Source organism: Mchenga conophoros, linkage group LG14, assembly GCF_057382185.1.
Source record: "Mchenga conophoros isolate Kocher_MC1m ecotype Shallow Benthic linkage group LG14, M_conophoros_male_GT1.1, whole genome shotgun sequence".
NCBI lineage: Eukaryota > Metazoa > Chordata > Actinopteri > Cichliformes > Cichlidae > Mchenga > Mchenga conophoros.
The window spans coordinates 13,065,917-13,091,079 of NC_140539.1; the positions used below are offsets into that span (position 1 = coordinate 13,065,917).

Below are 25,163 nucleotides of genomic sequence, written 5' to 3' on the forward strand. Positions count from 1 at the left end.
TCATTGGTTCATCGTTTCTACTCTTGACCAATCAACACGGTGTTGCTATGCTTCATCTGTTCACTGATTGGCCGATAAGCCTGTCATTTATTCATCAAGCCTTAAGGACAAGTGTGATTTGGGACCAAGAGTATCAACTCAAGATGATTCCCGTTTTTTCAGAGTTTGTGTTTTCCAGTTTTGCAATTTGGATGTTACTAATTGCACTGCAAATAAGTAGAACATCTAAGTTTTACAGTAACCGTGAATGTGTTTAGAAAAGAAAGGATGCTGTTGGAGGTTTTTCCCCTAAATGCGGCATACCTTTTAGCTAGTTTTCCATGTTGCGGCTTATAAAACGCTTTTGTTAAAGCACATAACAGTAAATATAAACAAAACTATATATTTAAAGAATCCCCGTCATTTATAAATTCAGTCTGTAAAATCAAAACGGTTTACTGCGAACACGGAAGTAGATAGGAGGGAATGCTCTCGCTCCGGCTGGAAGTTCCACTGCTCTCTGTGGCTTTCTAAACTCTGCTGGGCATCGTTGCGCGTCAAAACATTGCGTCTCTGCAGGACTTGCCAGGGCCAGAGAGGAGAGGAAATTTGCCTGGGAAGGAATGCGAAAGAGGTTTTAGGATTGGCACTGCCACGAGGAAAAACGAGGACGTGCCACATTTTCTAGGCTACGTGGAGGAGACCCGCATTTTCTTCCTTTCAAAGGTAAGATGATTTCGTCTGCGTTATTTTTCATCTCCGGTGCATTTGTTACTTATGGTTTTCACACTGCTCTCTTAACCCATTTCAAGCATCGACCTATTTATGCTCAACGCCTTTAACCAAGTCAACTTTTAACTGCAGACCCACGTGCTGTAAAATGACAATATAAAAGAAAAGTTTATGATGTCTTGCGTTGTTTACGTGCATTAGGTAACTGTTGCAGGTTTGTTCTTCCTGTTTGCTTTGCGGACGGGATGCTGAAGAGTTGCTCTCTGTGGTTACAGTATCTACTACAGTATCTAGTATTTTATTTATTATTAGGACACATGCTGTTTTTGTTGTGGCACTGCTGCACGTCTGCGCCATCATCCCCGTGCGCGCGCCCCCGGCCGTAGCGGTGCACGTCAGCAGTGATCGATGCGGGTTATCGTGTAATGTACGCTCACGTGATCACATGCTGACGACAATCACCTGCTAAAGTCACTGCGGATTTTAAAGCTTTAAAGGCGGTGTGTATGTGTGTGTGTGTGCGTGTGTGTGTGTGCGCGTGCGTGTGTGTGTTTGTGTGTGTGAGTGAGTGAGAGAGTCTTGCTGAGCCGAGGCATCCCCGCCATCTGTGCTCTGTGTGGTGGCTGAAGTTATGCCCCAGATAAAGTGCGCCACTGCCTGTGACCTGATTCATACACACATCCACACTGTAAACCCTCATGTTTTTACTTAGGTGTTACCTCAGGTGATGAGACACACATGACTGAGCCTCACCTGCAGGTGGGGGGTGCCTCATGTTAATCCCAGAAATCTAGTAAATAACGTCCGCGAGAGTTCATACGGAGGAGATGAAGATCGGGAACCCCATATCGAGGCACAGCCTTGTTTTCCACTGTTTGCGATCTATTTTCATTGCAGCGTGCGCACGCACATCCCTAATGATTCTGTGGGGGCTCGATACCCAGGGATCGAAGAGGAGGGTCAGAGTTGCAGGCCTTGAAAGATGATCCTGCCCGGACGAAAGTTGTGCACATTGTGTTATGCCTGCAATTGGCCAGGTTTGACTTACAGGAAGAGCTTTAGAAATAACATCTACACATCAAGCACATGAAACCAAGCCAAAGAGGGGCAGGAGAGCAGCTGCATGCATATGTGTAAGAGTCTGAGAAGCAGGAGCATCACTTCCATCAATGTGGTTTAATGAGATGGTGGGAGTAGTCAGTGATGTCATGCTGCTGTAAGCTGTGTGGCCTCTGTGTAACAGTGAATGGAGAGCAAGATGAAAGTACACAAAGTACAGAAATCGTGACGGTGCAGCTCGTGGGCAGCAGCGAATCATCCAACACCACCTCTTCCCTTTTTTCTTCACCCTTCCCTTCAACCCTCTGTCCAAGTCATTTTCACCTGGCATCGCTCCCCCCCCCCCCTCTGGTTTTCTCCTGCGCGATCACTGTCAAAGACAGCAGCAGCAGCATCAGTGTGTTACATAACAAAGGTTGTTTTTTTTGTTTGGATACAAGGGCCCTTTTGGCTGGTGAGACTCGCTGCACGTAGCCTTTTGTGATGACACCCAGAAATGACCAGAATGGACAACTCGGTGACCTCGAACGACCCGTGGCGGATCAGAGAGGCATAGAGTCAGATGAAGGAGTAGATAAACTTGGGTTTTCTTTCTGACATTTACGCCACCGGAGCCTGTCTGGATGGCTGCGATCAGCTCTTCCAGTCATCTGATCATTTATGCAATTTGTTTTGTTTTGGTTTTTTTTCCTGCCAGAGAGGTTTTATTAGTGCAAACATTCTGCGTCAGCAGTTTCTCTGAACGTCAGCATCCCGCAGACAATGCTGCTTTTGCAAAAATGACTTACAAGCATGTCCACCCACCAGCATGAGTGTTGTTCTGTTTTGGGAAGCTGTTTGAAAATGTCAAACACCGTCACTCTCAACCCCTCGAACAGCTTCACTACGTCTTTTTTTTCATCTGTTTAATTTGGTTCTCCAGCTTGTGCCTGCTTTCACTCTTTGATGTATTCCTGTGTGGTTATTTTGTACGTATTCTGTATGTTTTTATTATTCATCATTCCTCCATAAGAAAATATCTTAGCTGTTTTAAAGCCTTCACCATACTCTAGATTTAATTTAGTAAGCACAAAACCACAAACATCTGCCACTGACACTGTTAAAGGACAATATCAGCTTAATTTGTTTCCAGCCTTGTGGTTCACTTATTAAAGGAAAACAAAAAATCGAACCAAGCCTTCTATAACCCCTCTTGTGTCTCTATAATTTTACCAAACTGTAATCATCAAATTCCTACATCTGATAGAGGTTAGGATCATTTCAGTTCTTCTGCTCATTAGATTTCCAGTTTATTGGTCTTTTAGCTTAAAGATGATTAATTAGTCTTTAATAATAATATGTTTTTTTGTTTAGCACATTTTTAAAGTGCACAAATTGCTTCACAGTTTGGATAAAACATACATGAGAAAAGTGTTTGTGTAGTACATGAAAATACAGAGTCAGATGTATGGTTATCCAGCTTCTCAAGCATACTCTTACTTCCATACACACATTAAATGTGAACTATAGCCAAAGGTAAAATAATTAGTAAATAGTAAATTAGTACTAGTCGCTGGTTAGTAGAGGATGCACTTTGTCTGAAACAATGGCCACATCATTTTACCTTTTAAATATAAATACATAAGGCCTCAGTCACACAGGGCTAGAGACTGGTCAGCAACTCCCGGGAAACTACTGATTGCTAGGGAAAAATGGTTATTCCTAACAGGTGAGTGGGTTCTGGTAGTTGCTAGGTGATATTGGTTGTGATTGCGGCACTAGCTGCTGAACGGACATCTTTTTTTCTTTTTTTACATTAGTGGCGGATCATGGAGCCTCACAATAGTTCCAAAAGTTAGCAACATATGCTAGCTGCGCCATAGAAATATAGCAGCAGATAGGTTTGAGATGCTGTTTTAAGAAGTTAAAAAAGAAGTCTGTTTAATCAGCACACATTCAAACTGCCTGCTAAGCACTTGGGGTAGCTATTTGAAGGTTACATGACCCAGTGGAACGACCGCGAATTCTGAACCAGTCATGACTCACGCAGGGACTCACTAGCAGATTGTGGTCACCTAAGTTAGCATGAAAAACAACAGCTTGTCTCCAAACAGCCTTCAGCTACTTGCTGAGTCGTAATAAGACTGAAAAGTGCGACAAAAAAACCTTACTGCTGCTACCAACACATTTCAGAAGCTTTGAAGTCAAACAGTCCGTTTCCAGTTTGTGTCACGCTTCAGCTTTCGCAAACATTATTTGCCAAGTGGTTGCAGACAAGTCAGCAACTGTAGCAATCTGCTAGCAACCAGGTTAATCCCAGGGATGGTTTTGGTGCAGAGCCTGCACCATCAATGTGGGAAATACCAGTTGGGAAATAAATATTTTTCTCTAGCAGCCAGAGGTTGTCAGGGGCTTGCCAACTAGGCATCTCAACCCCCCCTAAAAAAAGGCAAGTACTGTTTGGGCTCTAGCAGTAGTAGACTCTAGAGTCTTGTTTTGTCTATTGTAAAAAAAAAAAAAAAGTTGGTTATTTAACTAATGAAACTAACTAAATCTCACATTTGGTGAGCTTCAACCAGACAATGTGGGTGTAATTTTCTGAAGGCTTTACAAATACTCCAGCCTTGGCACATTCCCCTCCTGTCACTGCACTGATTTCAATCTAAAGCCACTGACATGGACTTGTACACAGTTAAGGCTGACATTAAGTGATCTTTCATCAGAGAGATTATACACAAAGAGACCTCCACGTGGATTAAATATGGCCTATGAGTAGATGCATAGCATTGCCTGTATAATCCTGCCCCTAAAAATCAGCCCACAAGGGCACTTTAATATCATAGCGTGCTATACGTCAACAATAGCTGGAACAGCATCCCACAGAGCCTTTTTCTGGCACCTGATCCATGTATCATATTTTCACTTCATGCATTCAGCTGGTCCTTTCAGACTGAGTGATTTGCAACAAATGCTGCTGCAGAGGCTTAAAAGCAGAAGCTTAAATTTAATGGAATTAAATTTGAAGCCCAAGGTTGAAGCTTACACTCCTACGTGAGACTAATTACTCAGCTGTAATCTGGCAGCTTTGTGAAAAATTTCTTAATTGATTGATTATTTGGTCTGTAATTTGGTTTGAAAATGGTAAAAGCAAACAAACAAACGTGAGTTTGTGGGTGCAGCAGTCATTCCAGTTGGATAATCTGTACCTGTGTCCATTTGTTGATTCTGTACATCAGGACTTAACGTTTTGAACAAGTGTTGGAGGACTGGATGATGCATAAACTTTGTGAGAGGATGAAACGTGCTTTGGGTAAAACATCAGTCTGTATGTGTGTGTGTCAGGGGTCAGCTCTGACAACTGTACTGAATGTGTCTTTGTGCCCCAATCCCACGCTGCTGGCATCGTGTCAGAGGAGAGAAAACAAGGGCACATCTCATTGCCTTATTTATTTATATCCCCCTCCCAGTCCTTCCCATCAGCACTCGAGCCTTTATCAGCCTCGCGCTGACACTAAAAACAATCATATTGCAGAGCAGCAACGTAAAGAGGCGCCTCTCTCACTCTCAGCTCGTTATTTTGTGTGTCCTCAGTTCACAGAGGCCTCCTGTTCCCAATCACTATTTTATTCGTTTTTCCAGATGGTTGGGTAAAGACAGACAGGAAAGCGTGGAGACATAGAGACAGATTGTAAAGGTGAACAACTAAAAAAAAGGATTGCGTTCAATAACCCATAGAAAGGATAGTAGTTAAAGGGGAGACTGTGAAAGTTGCATATTGTTATGGAGGTGTTAAGCAGCACAGGGGAATAAAACAAGATTGCTTTTGGGATTGATAGGGTTTGTTTTGCAGCAGAGCTGCAGTGCTGAAATCACAATTAACGTTGCATTAAGCAATAAAACCTCAAAGATTATTACTGCATCAAAAGGTAGGCCTCTAACTATTGAGCTCTTCCTGTACAGTTAGTCTAAACACACTCCTGTCCTCTCTGCCCCTCAGCCCCTGGGATGGGTTCCTGGGTCAGCTCTCTAATCTTCTCAGTCACCAGGGCACACCAGCAGAAGTATTTTAAGGCCTCGATCCATTTGGATATCATGGAGCGAGCAGAGCGCAGTCCTCACAGTTGTGCTTGGCTAAGCAGATTATCTCTGCAGCCTCAGAGAGCGAGCAAGGACTGCTGCTGCCTGTGGGCACTGGCAAAGCTGGAGTCAGGCTTTGACTGCATGTTAACTGTGGGGAAGAAGTGGCTTTATTAATGACTAGTACTGAATACCTGTAAGATATATATGTTGTACATTTGTTGTTCGATGATATCTTCAGACATCTGACCTGCAATCGAAAACAGGAAAAGCACGAGGCAGTCCTGAAATCTGAGACGGGTTTTACAGCAGAAATAACCTAGCACTTCTAAACATTCGGATGTTAGTCATCTGAAATTAGCATTTAGCACTGCTGTAAAAGCAGCCTCACAGAGCCTGAGTTTAAACTTCTCTCAGCCTCAGGTACATCATGTAACAATGAAACAGCTTAATTTTCTCCTATAACAACAAAACAAAATGGTTCTTTATCAGAATCAGAATCAGAAAGGGTTTTATTGCCAAATGTTGAGCGGGTTTACAACATTAGGAAATTGCTGCGGTGCTTCAGTGCAAACATACTGTTATAAATTAAGCTTAAATAGACATGAAAATATAGTTCGAACCATTAAATAATTACTAGAAAATTCCAATATTTTTGAAAATAGTGTTTACTGAATTCTTGTATGCAAATTCAATATTAATTTGCATATATGTGTTTTAATTTGTATAATATTTGCTATATCTGGTCATTTCTTTTCATTTTATTGCTCAAAAAATAAATGTTGCAACTTATTTTGGGTTTTTTAGTCTGAAGTCTCAAAAAGCCAAATGTATCAAATATAATAGTAAGACAAGCGTTTTCTCCTCTCTCCACCACTTCTGTCCAAGATGTCTCTAGTCTTGGACAGATGTTTTGCTTTACGTTGCTAGGCAGCAGGAGCCTCGAGTCCTTCAAAGGTTGTGGCCCCTGAATTGGGTCCAGGCTGCGAGTGATGACAAGTACACTCAAGTATGCATATTGAGTATATTATAACGTATTTTTAAAATTAAATTAGTATGCGCAGTAGTCTCAGTCTATGCATCCCTCTCCAGACACAGGTGACACATTCAAACCTAATAATACAAACAGTGTAACAGAATTAAATCCCATTTGCACTTAACATCACTATTTAATCTGAAATAAGCTGAACAGCACAAAATACTGTCAGTAATAAATAAACATTCTGCTTCGATTAAGGCATTTTTGCATCATCTGCAGCTCGTGGCCCCTCTTTTACCCACACTCGTGCTGAGAATGAGGCGACTGTCTTTATTTATTGAGCTTAACACCAGACTTTCAGTCTGAGAGTCGATAAATGTGTGAAAGGGGCTCAGCCCTGTAACACTTTTTGCACCTTCGTGGACTTCAAGTTCAGCCTTGTGATTGATGCAGTGAATGACGGTCAGGTTGGGGTGGATCTTTTTCACTAAGGCGTGTGGCTGCTCCTCTCTATCAGCAGCTGCTGCATTACTGGCAAAGTCAGCAGCCCTGGTCCACAGCTGCTTTTCATCTTTTGTGGGTAATTCTTCTGTCAGCAATCAGGCAGTAGGAGTATTTCTAACATTGTTAGTGAGTTTTCTGAATCAGCCCCTTTTTGTTTCTCTTTTTTTAGTGAAAAGTAGTTTTGGGGATCATCCTGCACCGGGCATTGTCATGTCTGCTGTGATGGGATTGTGAACGCTGAACGTGAAAGTCATCCTCTAATATGATTGTTGTTTGTGCTGTGGACTGTTTCACGATGCAATGCTAAAATCAGATGGGGACTATAAATAATTTTGCAGAGGCAGGGACACAGGCTGGGGCAGTGAAATATATAATTATAAATATTCATTATACTCAGTATGGATACTAGTGTTTACTGTGTGCTTGTATCATGGTCAGTCACTGTCCTGCAGGCCCGTTGGTACATATTGGACAGCCGTGTGCCTCTTCTATAAGCATTTTTTAATTCAGACAGGTCATTAAGCAGTAACATATCTGATTTCACCAGTCAGCAGATGTTTTCCTAAAAAGTCCTGTAGTAGAAAAGCCAAGCTTCATCCGAAAACTGCCTTCAAACAAGGTAATAAATGGCTTACAGTAACACGTTATCAAATATTTACCAAAATGAGTCTTTGTCCCTGCTTTGGTGGCTCAAACGACCACTAAGGGTTCCTCAGGTCATTAATAATGCACACTGTCTTGTCCCACCATAGCTTTTTCAGGTTTTATGAGTTTCACAGATGCGACCCAGCTGGAGAATTCTCTCAACCCGCAGAGCAGTGATCACTTTATTCCCATCAGCACTTATGCACCTGTAGGTTGGGATTGAGGAGGCAGCTGTTACAGTCGCATGTCATCAGTAGTTGCACTTTTATCACCTCTCTGCGCTCAGGTGTTCACCTCCCGACCCACCGCCCACCACGGCCCTCACCTGTGTGTTGCGGTGCTTCCCCTGTGAGCCGACCTGGGCTGGCAGTCCCTTCTTGCACCGCCCGCCAACCCCGCCCATGGTCAGGATGACGCGCTCCAAGACCTTCCAGGCGTACCTGCCGAGCTGCCACCGGACCTACAGCTGCATCCACTGCCGAGCTCACCTAGCCAACCACGACGAGCTCATCTCAAAGGTATCCAACGGCAACAGTGGCGTGATTGCGCCCTGTGCTGCCATTCAGGCAGCTAATTATTGCAGGTAGATTCAGATTATTTACTGTTTTACTTCAGTTACACAGAAATAAAGACGACTGTTTAACAGCACTTAAAAGGACAAGTACTGAAAAAGCATAAAACAGGAAGAAAGGATGAAAATAAACAGCAGGCTGAACACCTGTACGCTTGTGTCAGCCACCACCTCACTATTGCCTGTGGGCGGATTAGGTTATGGATTAGGTTATAAGCTGGTTAGTGAATTGGATTATGAATGTGTTATCACTTTTTCCATGTGTGATTACGGAAACATGCTCACCTGTGTACTAAGGCCTTCTGCCTGTCGTAACACAGCTGGCTGAATTAAATATGTTTAATTTGGCGCGTCAGTGCGAGCTTTGGCCTTACTGTAAATAAAAGCCAGGTAAAGGTAGGCCTATTAAAACAGCAGTCAACCACGATGTTATCAGTAATAAACAGACCACACAGGCTTTAATATAAGCTCTTCCATGACATACGAGCACTATTGCAGTATAATAGCATGCTTATATAATCTTACAGAGTTATTGCACTGTATGGACTAGTGGATTTTTCTCAGTCTTCTCATTTTTGTCTCATCTTGCCTCTGCAGTCGTTCCAGGGCAGCCAGGGCAGAGCCTACCTGTTCAACTCAGTGTGAGTATTGATTTAGGAATAAAAGCCAGTGCTCTTGTTGCATTTCAGTCTACCTGTAGGCACAAGGCGTCGCAGGAAACCTGCATGCTGGACTTGAACAGGAAGCAGATGATGTGCCAGGTTAATATTGGGGTGTGTTTGTTTTTGTTTTTTAAGGCCCCAGTGTAGATAGTGCCAGTTTGTGCCTCAGAGCGGTGTTATTACTGGCTGAATTGAGTGTGAAAATGATGCTGCTGCAAAGCCTGGTGGCCTGTCAGTGCACCCTCTGTGCAACACCCTCTGTGCACATTATGCACAACATCTTTCACACTTCTTTTTTAAAATATTTTCTCTTTGTCTTTGCTTTGTCTCTTTCTCTCAGGGTAAATGTTGGGTGTGGCCCTGCAGAGGAGAGAGTTCTGCTCACGGGCCTGCACGCTGTAGCAGATATCTACTGTGAGAACTGCAAAACGACCCTTGGCTGGAAATACGTAAGTACCACAAACCACATCCAAGTTTAGGGGCGACAAGCTGAGAGTTTGTTATTATAGCGTACTCTTATTTTATTTGTACCCTAATTATATTTAGACTCCAGTTAATTACTGGGGTATAATTTGGTTCTTTCTGTATTTTATACCTCTTTCTAATCTGATTTTACTACAGATCTGAGGGAAACATATTGACACATTGATATAAGGACTAAAAGTACAATAAATTATCATGCAGTCAATTAAACTACCAGGCAGCATATTGAATGAATAAGATTGCATTCAATTTTTGTTATAAAACAGCCTTGCATTACACCGATAAATGGACACACTCTGTTACATAATGTGGATATAATGCCAGGTTGTGTGTGTCTGATGTTTCGCAATAGAAAAACAAACTCAGGAAAAACAGAAAACAAACAGGTGGAAGGTTTTAGATTTTGCTATAAAAAGAGAGACTGTGGACTTGGTTGGTGCGATGGTTAGTACTGCTCTCCTGGTTCAGACCTCTACGTTTGTGAGTTCTTTCTGTATGAAGTTTGCATTTTCTCCCGTAGCCTGCATTGATTTACTCCCAATTTCCTACCACAGTCCAAAGGCATGAATGTTGTGGTAATTACTGATTCTAAATTGGCCACGGATGTGAGGTAGTTTAAATGCTGTATGATTGTATAGTAAAATGTGATCTGGAATTTAAAACCATTCGAGCAGTTAATAAGTCTAGAAGACTTCCCAATTCAAGTGCATAATCCTAGCTATGGTGGCCACTGTGGGGAAACCTAGTTTAGCCACCATTCATACTGTATGTAGTGAGTATAGGCTGTCACTTTTTGCCTCAGTTCTCAATATGCCAGGGGTTTACCTCTGTTTACTCTTTAATAGGCTGTAAAACTTTGACTACTTCTGACCAACGACAGTGATACCGAGTTGAGTTATTGGCTGATATCCTGAACCTTTCTGTCTGTAAGGCTGCTGTTTTTGCCGTCTTTAGCTCATGTTAGCCTCTGTTAGCCCCTATTAGCTTCTCTTAACTGCTGTTAGCCAGCATTAGTGAAACTTTCTTTGCAGAGGAGCTAACATTGTTTGACTTTAATAAACTCTGTTTAAAGAATGTAATCAAACTTTACCTGAGTTCAGGTGTCATTTTTAGGGCATCTGAGCTTAACATGAGCTGGGATAATGTTAAATTATAACCAGCTGTTGTTGTTTAGCTAGCTTGGCTCATTGTCAGCTGTCCGGAGATGGGAGGTTTGAATGTCTAATCTCCTGACGATAAGTAATTGTGTCAATGTTGGGAATAAGTAAGCATCTTAATGCAGGCTTTCGTGTATTAAAACCCTGACTTCAGTTCACGAGATGAGGATGATGTGGAAATGAGGGAGGAGAAAAAATAATGAGAAAGAGATGATGAAAGCGTGCAAATACAAATGTGAAATGGACATAAATAGTTTGAAGGAGCTATTTGTGATCTATAAATTAAAAGCCACATACATAAAACAGGATTAGGCCACTGTAGACACTGTATTCAAGATGGTGGTACAACAATGGTCATACAATCCAGCATGCACTTCTGTGTGCTTTTATTGGATTATTTCCGTGTCTATGTGAATGCATCAGTTTCTTTATTTACTCACCGATTGATTTATAGTTATTATTCCAACATTTTTTAATCTATTAAATAAGCTCAAAAACTTAACTGACTGTATCTTTAAATAAATGTGACTTGGGTACCAAAAAAACCAAAACAGCTGAACGTCACTTTTGAACTTTCCAGAGTTTTTTTTCCTTCTTATCCTCAATAGAGTTTCCACATTTACTCCGGCTGTTCCAGCATCCAGCTACCTGGAAAATCTACCAATAGCTCTGCTAGGAAACACAAACACAAAGTTCTCTTCTTTTTGTTTTGGTTGCACAATCGAGCCTTTATTTTCCTCAGTGGCTAACGGTCTTACATAATGACATCAAGAATTGGAGGCAACAGGCCTAAACACTGAAGATGTCATTATTCTGTAACCACTACACTGTGCAGTTAATGTTCACGTCATAAAAAGAAGCAAAAGCATTGCCCCTTGAAGGTTCGGAGTATAGGACTTTAATAGAAGTCTGGGTTGTTGATGGTTCAACAGAAGACTTTTCCCCTTTGTTAATCAAACAGAAGCTTTACATGGAAAAGTAGTTTCTTTAGGAATCTTTTATCTAGTTTAAAATAGACTCAGATTTGATTGGAACCGTTTTTGAGTTTAAAACACATGTAGAGTTGAAGCGTCTGTAAAGCAGTGATATTGTATGTCAAAATACATGTGCGGTATGTTTTTAGGACAGGCAGTTTTTTAGGTCACATGTCAGTGAGAACCTAAACAGGATCCACACGTTAGCAGTCTTCGTATGTCAACAGAGCATGTGCATTTGTCCATGGTGAACCCTGGAAGTGAGAGTTTACATTATAGGGCACGTGGCTACATCCCTGAAGAGTTCAACCAAACATGTGCACGCAGTATCCTTTTTCTGAGAAAGGTCCATTGACCAGAACTCTTTGCTTAACCTCTAACTTTAACATTCACGACTACCTCTATAACCTTAGACCTTATTCTTTAACCTCTCCGCCTAAAAAAGTACCCTCCTTATGGCACATGTTAAACACCTGGTATACCAGCTACAGAAGTAGCTCCATCTCTCAGTAGTTTCTATTCCTGTCAGGACCTCACAAGGCAGAGAAAACAGAGGTCACATGTATGCAAAAGCGTGCAGGCACTAGATGGGGCTTAAAGGAGAGCTTCCATTAATATCCTTTGCCGGCAGCAGTGTAGATTTTCTGCAGTGTTCAAAGTTCTATTGAGAGGCTTGACCTACTGCACTTCTACACCGAGAAATCTGATAGCATGCCTCTGCAGGTCTGAACCAAAATAGCCAAAGACAAAACAAGGTACAGGCGATCGTAAAAGAACATTTGTATCGGCCTACACCGTGACACAACTCAGAGGGTCTCACAGTGAGTGAATGTCCTGCACAGAAAGCAGAATATTACTGTTTTGTGACACGTTTAACAATAATCAACTCTTTCTTTGGAACATCAGATGGATAAAAACAGCTTTCCATACTTTTCAAAATAAGAGCTGTGCTAAAAGGATTTCATCAATGGCTGATTGAGACATGCCTTCAGTGACGTCAACATGTTTGCAATGGCCTCACTAATTTTAAGCAAATGAAGTAAAATAAAAGACTATAATAAATGTCATTTTAGACATTAAGACAGAAGCACACACTAGAAAAGGCACACAATGGAGAACAAAGGGCTTGGGAGTAGTGCAAATGGCTTGGTCTGACTAGAGTGTGTATGTTATGGGCCTGAATGATGAAGGATACTCAGCCCATGGCTCAGATTGGTGAGGTGGGGTGTGGGTGGATAGTGTTTGGTGACAGTCGGAATTGTCCAAGGGAAGAAGCTGTTTCAGTGTACAGTTGAGAATGATGCAAATGCCATTAGTATGTACTTACAAACTGGTAGCTTATCCAATAGAGAAATTAGCCAAGATCTAGGTCATAGATCCCCACTGGTTGATGACTGGTTGGCAAACCGATTGCTGAGTGGTCGCTGGAGTTTGGTTGCTGTTGCTTGGTGAACTTGTTCGAAAAAAAGGGGGCTGTATCAGAAATCCTCTTCTTGCTTTGGCCGCCTGTCGTTTGCATGGAAGATGCCGATTTGTCTGCAAACATTGCTAACTTGCCACGGAGTGGTAGTGAAATGCAAAGTGCAATCTGAACTGGAAACAGAGAACGTTCAGCTTCTTTGCCAGTTGAAGATGGACGTTCTCTTTCACAGTTTCACTGTCACTTGGAGAGTGTTTGCAGTGTCTATCCAAGCCTCCCTCAACCACTTGTCAAGGGAGTGGCTGATCACTCATTAGCTAGACTAGCGACCAATCTAGCAAGTGTTTCCATAGCAACAGACATCAACCTCATGTAACCAGTCAGGGAATGCTAATTTTTCCCCAACTTCCCCAATTGGCCATTGCCAGTTTGAAAATTTAGGCTTACATACTGCCTTTCTACTCTGGAGAGCACTCAGACAGTCTTTCTACTACAAATGTCATTGACCCATTCAATCTCTCAGTCACACATTCATGCAGCATTTCTATTCAGTATGTTGCCCAAGGATACTTTGGCATGCGGACTGGACAGTGGTAGATAACCCACTGTACCACAATAGCCATTGGCTGAGACCTTAAGCATTTATCTGGCTCAAATCTTTTTGCCATTTCTGGACTCTTTTTGGCCGAGTTCCCAGCATTTCAGTAAGCTAGCCCAAGCATGCAGACTTCCTTTTTGAATGATAAAAGGATCAGTCAGCAAAGAGTCGGTGAACTGGATAATGGCAGAGGAAGAATGAGCTGCACAGTTACATACACGTTTGTGTGTTTACTTAGCTTACCAACACTGCAAGCCACTAATAATCTATGTAGCTAAGACTTGTACTCTGGTACTTTTTCTAAATCCATTCATATTTTCCTGAGGAATTTTGGATCACACACCCAAGCGAGGAAAAGCAAGCTTTAGCTTGCAGAGTTTGCCCTGCATTGGCTGCAGCCTGTGTTCATTTGGTGTCTCTACTGCTTAGAGACTCAGTCCTGCCAATGTAAGGCATGACAGTGCAGTCTGGTCAGGGTTTTGGATCTGCAGGCTCCTCTGCAGTGTTTAGTGACTGATTGTTATATAACCAGCTTCCCCGGAGCCAGGAGCAGAGACAGGCCAGGATTTTTGCACAGAACTGAAAAGACTGCATTAGCCTAATCTCCATATACATGCTGTTACATTTGAAATAAACGCAGCCTCTCTTGTCTTTTGTCCTCTGCCACTCCCTCCAGGAACATGCTTTTGAGAGCAGTCAAAAGTATAAAGAGGGCAAATTCATCATCGAGCTGGCCCACATGATCAAGGACAACGGCTGGGACTGAGGGGCGAGCAGCCGGGTGACAACCGCAGCGGAGGAGGAGGAGGGGAGGGACTGGGTAGAGGGTGGGAGCGGGGTCGTGTGTGGTGGGTGAGTGTGTGACTTTGGTTTGGCTGATTTACCATTAACCTTTGTAACTTACTACCCATCCCTCCCTATCACACCTCTCGATGTACACACACAAAAACACACGCGTCAAAGTCCCAGACATCCCAGTTTGACAGAGAGACGGACTAGGCAGGCTTGTACGCAGCTAGCAGGACTAGGTGACTGGCCAGCAACAGTATACGAGGCAAGATGTCTAATTTCTTTTTCTGAGCCTTTAAAAAAGACAGCCGCACTCCCTCTATACCTGCTAGGAGACGTCTCCACTGTGTGAAGTATTGTACCTTGTCTAATAATGACTTTAAAACCATTTGTTAACGGGAAATTTAGCCAGAACGAGACCGGGTGGCCCAGCCTTCAGGCGTTCGATGGCCTTGAATGAGGAGCTGACGAACGTCCACTCCGTCCCCGACGTAAAAGAGATGACCTAATATGATTATAGCAAATCCAGCTGATCGGGGCCATGCCAGCTGGGCCATTGATGAGGCCTGGCGCTAAGGCTTGGCACGGAGGCCCTAGCACATGGGGCGCTGAGTTGGGGATGAGGGGGTAGAGATTGCTACCCACTGGGCCTCTCACTCCAAATAGTGGGAGAGGGAAGGGTCCTGATCCATTTATGTTGAGGCTCTGATGGTTTCTGGCTGGGATCCACTCCATGTCATGCCAGTGATGCAGCTCAGGACGATCAGGGTGAGCCGAATGTGGAAGAGAGATAGAGATGGACAGCCACCAGCTTGTTCCAAAACCTCATAGGAATTTGCCCTCACAGCAGCAAAGCAGCTCTCCCGGGTTTTATTCATCCTTCAATACACCAAAGTCGTGTAAAGCGATCTGCTGATCGTTCCCCCAAGCTCGTCTGGTGTCCGCGGACCCATCGCTGAGACCACCTTTGTTACAGGACCAGACTGAATTGCAAAACGTAGGCACGTCTCAGGTCAGCACCTTTGGCCAGAGTTCCTAAAAGATTTGCAAACACTGTGAGCATCTTTCTGCTGCTTAGAGGAAGAGCAAAGGTGATGAGGCGATCAGTCAGATGCAAACACATTTGAAGAAGCCAACCAGCCAGTGGTTAGAGAGCAACTGGTTTCATGTGTCAAGAGAACATGAAAATATACTTTTAACCGAGTTATACATGACTGCAGATTTTCAGTCATCGCTCAAAGGCTCTCTTTCAGTCTGGGATGACTGCTGTTTAACTGCTGTTACCCTGATCGTTAACTAACTGTCCCTTGTTTAAAAAAGGAGAAACTAATGGGTAACATTTTGAAGCAATGTATGAGATTCACTTTTTTTTCTAAATGCGCCGACACATGATCTACCTAGCTTACTAAATACTCCTCATCCACTAAGGGTCTTGGATTAATCACAGTGCGAGGTAACCTTACTGGAAAGCGTTGCTCAGGTTCATTGATGCTAACTTTTCTTTGCTAAGGCCAGCATCCTACAAAACGAGCTAGGTGTGTTATTCTCCGATGGAAATGTATTGTTTTCAAATGAGAGAATCCATTACAGCTGCCTCCATCCCATGCAAATGCACTGTTAATGCATGCACGGTATAAAGTTTTCTGACTAGTTTTGTGCTAGAGATCCTCATGATGTTTGTTTTTTATTTTTTGGTGAAAAACAGCATTTTGTGCATATTAAAGTTCCAATTAAACCTTGTGCTGTAGCTTGACACCTAGTCAGCTTCATCTCAGTCCGTTTGAGCTGTGAGATGTATCGCAGATTAAATGTGATCCTGGTTTAGAAAAGTAAAAATGAGTTGCTCTGTTTTGTCACAGACACAGTTTCCTGCGAACATTGCTCTAGAAGTTTCCCCGTAGGTGAAGAGTCCTTTTCAGTTACAACCAAACCTTAACGGTTAACTCTTGTCGGTAACTCTCACCGCTCAGTCTGAGGCTGCAGCGTTAAAAACCCAGCACTACCAAAGAACCCACCCATTAACAATAAATTGACCAAACAAAAGATTTCATTTTGCTTGGGCAAAGTGTTGCATAACAAGGGGTGTGCATATAGCTGAAAGCCAAGGTTGTGGATATCCTTTCTCTGTGATATATATAATATACATACATGCATTACTTTGATTTTGTAAACAGATCTTAATATATGAATATATTCTATTTACTGTATTCATCATTCATGTCAACCTCTGTGTTACAGATTGTAAACAGTGTTAATGTATTGTGTTTTATCTATGATCCTTACGATGATGAATGAATATGATTTAGGTCATGTCATGCTTTCTCTCTGGTACCCCACATTGGCTGTACGATACTACTTTTTTTACTGAAAATGTTTCAATTTTAATGTCTTTTTTAAAGGAGGATGCTGATGTTGACTATATATCATTGGATCTTCATCTAATAAAATGCATCACGGTATCTGTAAGGGTCGTTGTGTTTTTGTCTTCTCGCGCTACCTCGCCCACTCCAGCAACTGAGTTTGAAGTGTTCGGACAAATGTGAGATAACCTTGAGGATAGCACATACGTACAAGCCCGATTCTAAAAAGTTTGGGATGCTGTAGAAACAGAACACATTGCTCTCGTAAACCCATGTTTTATTCACAATCTAACATAGAAAATCTAGGTTTGAAGTGAGAAAATGTACCATTTTAGGAAAAAAGCAAGCTCGCTTTCAATTTGATGGCAGCAACACGTCTCTAATAAGTTGGAAAAAGGCCTTTTTTACCACTACGTAGCAACCACTCTTCTTTTAGCAACAGTCTTGGAACTGAGGAGTTCAGCTGCTGGACATTGATGATATAGGATTCTAGATGCTCAACAGTCCTGGGTCTTCTTTGTCATATTTTTCATTTCATGTACTGTGAAGCCATGCTGTTGTAATAGATGCAGTTTAGCATTGTCTTGTTGAAATATGTAAGGCCTTCACTAAAATGATGTCTGGATGGGAGCATATGTTACTCTAAAACCTGTATATACCTTTAAGCATTGATGGTGTTTTTCCAGCTATGCAAGCTACCAATTCCATATGTACCTCTATACCATCAGAGATGCAGGCTTTCAAACTGAGCACTGATAACAAGCTGTGTTGTCCCTATCCTCTTTAGTCCAGAGGATGTGGTGTCCATGTTTTCCTAAAAGAATGTTAGGAAAACAGCTTTCCACTTTGCCTCAGTTTATTTTAAATTAGCTTTGGCCCAGAGAAGACAGCAGTGTTCCTTGGATCATCCTCACATGTGGCGTCTTCTTTGCGCTTTAACCCGCCTTTGTGAATGGCACGGTGAACTGTGCTCACAGTAATGATTTCTGGAAGTTTTCCTGAGCCCAAGCAGGGATTTCCATAGCAGCAACGTGCCTGTTTTGCATGCAGTGCTGCCCTGGGACCTGAAGATTCTCAGAATCTTTTTGTGACATTATATACTGTAGATAAGAGATTTAGTTTTCACAATTTTATGTTGAGGAACATTATTTTAAAATTGTTCCACAATTTGCAGACAGTTTTTTCCAGATTGGTGAATCTCTAAAATGCTCTTTTTATACCCAATCATGTCCTGCAACTGTCTCTTTTAAGTACCACTTACTTTTCCAGCTTTTTGTTGTCCCTGTCCCACGCTTTTTAAAATATGTTGCTGCCATCAAATTCAAGGTGTGTTAATGTTTAAAAAAAAAAATACACTTTTTCAGTTAAAACATTTGATGTTTGCTTTATTTGGAATAGATTGAGATGTGCAAATCATTGCATTTTGTTTTCACGGAATTGCGTTTGTAAAAGCAAGATTGTAGATTTGGCTATAATAATTTGACAATCATTTAATTTGATAATTATTAAGTTTGACAGTTTTAAAATATCTTACCTAAAACATATACCAAATATATAAGTAAGAAACGTGATTTGAAGAAAAGGGAATAGCAGGAAATCTGGGAAATACCACTGGAGTCAAGAGTCTGCAAAGATCGCCTCATAGCGCTAAAGCAAGTTAGCATTTTAAGGTCTGGGTTTTAGCTGCAGGTTATCTCTATATCAAACATTTAGCTTGTGTTTTAAATATGTGGCATTACACACTAATATTTAAGCTGTTGAATCATTAAATTGCAATGTGTTACTTTTTTAAAATCTAGAAAATGAGAAGAAATGGTGAACAAATAAGTTAGAGGTATCTCTGCAACTAGCTTAGCTAGCAGGAGTGCAGGTTTTGCCTGCCTTTCATATTGCTCTCCAGTCATTGCACAATGTGCTATATTGGGTGAAGTAATATTGTGTGGTCATGCACATTTTTAAAATTTGGATTCAGGCAGTTTTGACCAAGTGGACAATTGACTCAGTTAATAAATAAGTGAAAATATTAATTTAAAAAAAATCTTAAAACGTTTTTAATAAAAATAAAGTAGATAGTTACTTAATAAAAGTCTAACAAAATCTGATACAGAACTGTACAGTCATGTTCAAGCAACCAGTTTGAGATGATTTGAGCTTTATGACGAGGTGTGAAGCAGCCATCAGAAGATGGGTACACTTTGGTTATAAAGGGATGATATGGTCAGCAATATTCTAATATGACATACTATATTCTGACCCTACCAACTTTTATCTTTATATAATGTATATAACTCACCCACTTGCTGCACGTAATGTCCTCTTTGTATATAGTCATTCACTGTATATAAAGTTCGAGTCGAGGAGCGTATCAGGTCACATTTCACTGCGTGAAATACTCGGAACTCGGAACAGCCTGACAACACCAACAGTGATGCTACATTTTGCTAACAAAGTGGCCAGTAAGTGTATGGCAGATAATCTCTTAAACAAAACTATCCTAACCCCAACCCTGAAACAAGATTATTCCTATTTCAGTCTTTGTTCCTCTGTTTTACATTGAAATATTTGTTTCCAGTTTCCTGGTGTTGGCATTATATAAGCAAATGTTCTGTGCAGATAAAACATGAAGCGCACAGTCTGAACTTAATCACATTACATGTTACAGTGTCAACCTAATTTGAATAGAAGAGATAAAAGAAAAGTGTGACTGTTATTCTAAGTGCAGTTTGAAAACCACAGACAGTACCAAAATAAAGGGACAAAAATTTGAGTTGTGATCATTTTCTATTAGAAAACACGTCGATTAAAAGCTTTACAATGTGAATTTCTTCATCTGCATGTGACGTGACAGAAAGATACATTTGTGGATAGTTGTTTCAGTGTCCATAGAGCCATGTGACAGAAACAGAGGGTCCTTCTTTTTAAAGCTTTGCATTATAAATGAGGATTTATTGTGTGGGCATAAAAGGCCCCAGTCACCTAGAGCCAACGCTGTACCGTAGAGTTACAGGACTGTAATGACTGTTGTGCAGTTTCTTCCCACTGATACTGTTCTTGTGTAATTAAAACGCGGCTCCAATGTTGGTAACGGTGAGAAAAATGACTCATTATCAGGCGTGTGTTTGTGTGACTCGACGGAGGACGTGGGCGCGGAGCCCGCTGCGACTGAACGGTGATATCTGCTGGTGATGACATTTTATGGTTCCCATGGTAACAAGTGCATCATCTGTTACTACTGGAGAACCGAGAAAACGAAACAGCAGCTTGGCATCGCCTTTATGAGTGTTTATCACTCTGATACAGAAAATACGTGCTGATGGTTCGCCTGATGTTTTCTGTGAGATTACGTTTGAAAGTGTGTGTGTTTGTGTGTAGGCGCAGGAGGATGACTATAGGGGCTGGTATAAGAGTCACACCTGTTAGTCATGCAATAATCGAGCTCCTCGTCATGTTTATAGTACTTTCCAGTACTTCCTCCGTGTTGTCCGCTCCACTCATATCCCGCATTCCTTTTCTCCCTTTCCACCTCCCATTATCAGCCTGGATCCCGTGCTCTCCTCCCGCTTTCCCGCTCCCTCTTGCTCCCTGTAGCCTCGTTTCCAGTGAACCTCCTGACTTGGCTAACCCACTCCAAATCTCACTGCAGCAGATGGTGCTGTGTTTGCATTGGGCCAGGTCTCCTAGCAACCCCGTCTCACTCCATCTCTCTTTCCTAAACCGGAGCAGTGGAGGAGTTGGTGTCATGCACTGTCTGGGTCTGCCGTGCCCACCCCTCTTCTGTCTCTCAAACTGACCTGGCTGCCTCTCAGTGTTCATGTCTATGCAAAAGTAGGGCAGCGGCTGACTGTCTGGATGACTATACGTGTGCAACAAGCACATCGGATGTGAAAAATGGGCAAAGCAGGACACAGCATATGATGTGACTCCCACATACACACACATGCACACAGAAAAAAATGGGATTTGTAACCCCATGTGGCCTAGATTTTACAGATGTTCACATATGTTGTGACGGGAGAGAGATCGCATCTGGGTCATGTTGGGTACAAAGACGTTTATGGTATTTTAAACTGCTGGAAACTTACAAATGTACATTATATCTCGGTGTTGGTATTTTCTTTATTACCCCATGATCTAATATCCTGCCAGGGAGGCTTCTGAAACAATAGATGCCGGAATATGTAACAGTAGATGCAATCTGCCAGGCTGCAAAAACTCCGCTCTGGCCAAACAACCACCCACACACTCTACTTTATGAGGAGGGCAAATGAGGACTCTCATCCTGACATCACAGCGGTCCAGTAGACTTACACAGCTGTGTCTGCATACATACTGTGTACTGATTAATCTTTAAATAGATTCCCACAAGGATTACTGAAGTACAAAACCAGATACACCACACACTGAACTCAATATTAAGGTGAAAGTGCATCCATCCATTAATTTCTGCTTAGGGCCAGGTTGTAGGGGCAGTAATTTAAGTTGAGAAGTCCAGACCTCCGTCTCCCAAGTCACCACCTCCACTAAGGCACTAAGACATTCCCAGGCCAGCTGAGAGATATAATCTGTCCGATGCATCTGGACCTAACCTAGGGCCTCCTCCGGGTAGGACATGCCCAGAACACCTCACCCAGGAGGTGCCCAGGAGGCATTCTTGTCAATATAGAGGAGTAGCAGCTCTACTCTGAGCCTCTCTTGAATGACTGACCTTCTCAACCTGTCTTCAAACAGGAGCCCAGCCACCCCAGGTGAAAACTAAGTTTTGCCGCTTGTATCTATGATCTTGTTCTTTCAGTTACTACCCAGAGCTCGTGACCACAGGTGAGGGGAAGGATGTAGATCAACCAGTAAAACAAAAGCTTTACTTTTACACTCAAGACTCTATTTACCTTGACAGACCAGTGCAATTTCCAGATCACTGCAGCCAATCCATGAAAGTAACAGAGCAAATCCCAGGAAACAAAATGGAGCTGAAGAAAGGGCAATATTCCTATTTATCATAAATAATTATTATTTTCATCCTTTGGTTTCATGGATTTAAAAAAGCAATGCAAGGTGTTAATCGTTGAGGTTTAGAAGCCCTAAAACACGCTAAGGTTCACATTTACTGCAGAGACATTAAAGTCTTACTGACTTTCTGAACGCACTCTTATTTCCACAAATTTTTCCTTTTTTTATGGGTTTTTTATGGCACAAGTTTGCTGCCATGCTCTCGAGTCTCTAATGGCTCACAGAAAATCATCCATCATGCACAGATAAGCAAACCCACCCAAACACACACACACCGCTGTGATACTTAAGTGTAGCCGAGGGAGAACACACAATACAAATGGCAGCTCCAAGCCATGTTATGATGCCCCTGTCCCTGATTAATTGCTTTAATTTACTTTTCCAGCTGTGGCACACAGACAACACAAATGATTAATCCTTCTCCTCCAAGTGTGGTAGCATGAAACTCAACAACCCACAGCTTCACAAGTGCAGTGCTGTGTAACTTTTTGTTCACTTGCCCTAAATAAAATCATGCTGTCTCATGTCTAAAATGCTCTGTGGTGCTGGTAATCAATAGGAAGACATGAAGTGTCGACAGCAGATTGTTTGCACCAGCATCTAAAAGCACCTTCTGTGGTTTTTCCTTCTTTTTGGAGGAAATTGCTGCCCCCCTTCAAGGGAAGCAAAGTGCCGCCTACTTGTTTGTTTGCTTGGGTAGAAGTACCCGCAGGCCCCAACAGAGCAAGGAAGGTTTTTTCCTTCCCCACTCATATCTGTATCAGACACACAGGCCAAGGCTGGAGAGGAACAAGGGAGGCGAGCACGAAACAATGAAAAGGCCTTCAGTGAGGCTGGTCTGAGTGATGACATTTGCTGTTAAGGGACCTGACAGTCTTGGTCTGCAAACAGCAAAAACATTGAGACAGTTTTCCAACACAAGAGCAGTTCGTCTCAGAAATCTTCCACAACTTTCACTGCACTGCACTGAGGTCATGTAAAACCTGGGCAATCTTTATGGATTAAAGTCTGGATAAAGTGGGGCGCCGACAACACATAACAGTCTTCTTCTAATCATGAGTTATTTGATGATCTCACTCACTCACTTGTTTTGTAGCAGTTAAACTCAGGTGATATCCTTCTGTGATCCTGGATCACACACATATTTTTTTTCTCCAGGTTTTCTGAAGGTCTTTCAAAAACGTTCTTGTTAAGCCACTTAACACTGACTGATGAAACATTCAGCCACAAACAAGGTTAACTCCACTGTGTTGCTAGCAGCTTCATCATCATTTGCTCCCATTTCTTTACCTGAATCTATGAAAAATGGCAAAGATACCACAGTTTGACAGGTATACAATTTTACTTTTGCACCAAGAAGGTAATTTCCAAAGCGCTATTAACTGAAAACATACAGCATACCTCAGCATAGTGTGCAGTGTATACTTAAACAATCTGAGGAAGTGTGCTAACAGGCCGTTCTTAAGGAAGGAGAATCAGACAGAGAAGGCTGATGTGGGCCGAACTACATAAGAACTGGACAGAAAATCAGTGGCAGCTGGTCTGATGAACTGATGAATCCAAATTTGAAATCTTTTTTCTTCAATTCAATTCAGTTTTATTAATACAGCGCCAAATCACAACAACAGTCGCCTCAAGGCGCTTTATATTGTAAGATAGGCACTACAATAATACATACAGAGAAAAACCCAACAATCATATGACCCCCTATGAGCAAGTACTTTGGCGACAGTGGGAAAGAAAAACTCCCTTTTAACAGGAAGAAACCTCCAGCAGAACCAGGCTCAGGGAGGGGCGGGGCCATCTGCTGTGACCGGTTGGAGTGAGAGAAGGAAGACAGGATAAAAGACATGCTGTGGAAGAGAGACAGAGGTTAATAACAGATATGATTCAATGCAGAGAGGTCTGTTAACCCTTTAAAACCGGCCAGAGCGGGCACGCTCCGTTTTGCGTAACTAGTTTTAAATCCTGGTAGCACTGCAACCACATGAGCTAGCGCAATAATTTCTTTTGCATATGAAACCGGAGGAGTTGTACTTACATCTTATGCCATCAGCTTGTCCTAGGTCACAGTTTCCTTCCACATATAGTTTTGCAAAAACTGCATAAAAAGCGCTTGCAGCAACAAAAACATAATATTCCAGAAACAGGCTTTGCCGATCCGATCAGCTGTTCATAACACTTCCTACGTCCATCAGCACGAACTATCGCATGTCCGCCATGACCTGCCCGAAACCGGAAGTGACGTCATTTTCACGGAAATGTAGTTTTTTCCCCATCAAGGCCATCAAGGCCTGGTGTTTTTAAAAGTTATGTTTGACTTTATGACTTTCTGTGTCGTTTCTGGGATGCTTAGGACTCATATTGCACTGCTGGAAATAGTTTATTTTGATGCATGTGCTGCTTTTTTGCAAATTTGCAGTATAATATTTATTTTCGTTTTTCCTGCAGTGTATAGAAATTGGTGTATTTCAAAAATAAAACTATGAAGACACTCAAAATAAATTTCCTGTGGTGGGAAACTAGTTTGTGCAACTTTTTTGTATTTACAGTTTTGAGGGATAAGCCTCTTAAATTTCTCTAACTAGAAATATATGTAAAAAAAAAACAAAAACGATTTTCAATTTTTTTATAGTTTATTGCACTTTTTTGCAATTTATGTAATTACTATGCACTTAATGCATGCATATTATTAAAATTTAGGCTGTAATGGTTGTATTGATGTATAGCAACTTGAAATGCTCCCAAAAATGGCTCCACAACATGTAAAAATATAATATAAGCTCTGGCGGACTTGGTTCTATGGTAGGTCTTAATACATAGTGAGCGAGAAAGGTGACTGGAAAGGAAAAACTCAATGCATTATGGGAATCCCCAGCAGCCTATGTCTATTGCAGCATAACTAAAGGAGGATTCAGGGTCACCTGATCCAGCCCTAACTGTGTGCTTTAGCAAAAAGGAAAGTTTTAAGCCTAATCTTGAAAGTAGAGATAGTGTCTGTCTCCCGAATCCAAACTGGAAGCTGGTTCCACAGAAGAGGGGCCTGAAAACTGAAGGCTCTCCCTCCCATTCTGCTTTTAAATACTCTAGAAACAACAAGTAGGCCTGCAGTGCGAGAGCGAAGTGCTCTCATGGGGTGATTTGGTACTATAATGTCATTGATTGGTTGAGATCAGGAGAAAGGTACA

The 25,163-nt window shown here is 41.9% G+C and overlaps 1 protein-coding gene across 1 annotated transcript; it reads left to right on the plus strand.

Moving 5' to 3' along the window:
* The first annotated feature begins 379 nt into the window (after nt 1-379).
* ypel2b (yippee-like 2b) lies at nt 380-14,629 on the plus strand. Its single transcript, XM_085245359.1, has 5 exons — nt 380-705; nt 8,241-8,472; nt 9,123-9,166; nt 9,528-9,636; nt 14,496-14,629. The coding sequence occupies exons 2-5, from the start codon at nt 8,356-8,358 to the stop codon at nt 14,583-14,585; spliced, it is 360 nt and encodes a 119-aa protein (XP_085101485.1). The 5' UTR covers nt 380-705; nt 8,241-8,355; the 3' UTR covers nt 14,586-14,629.
* The last annotated feature ends 10,534 nt before the right edge of the window (nt 14,630-25,163 follow it).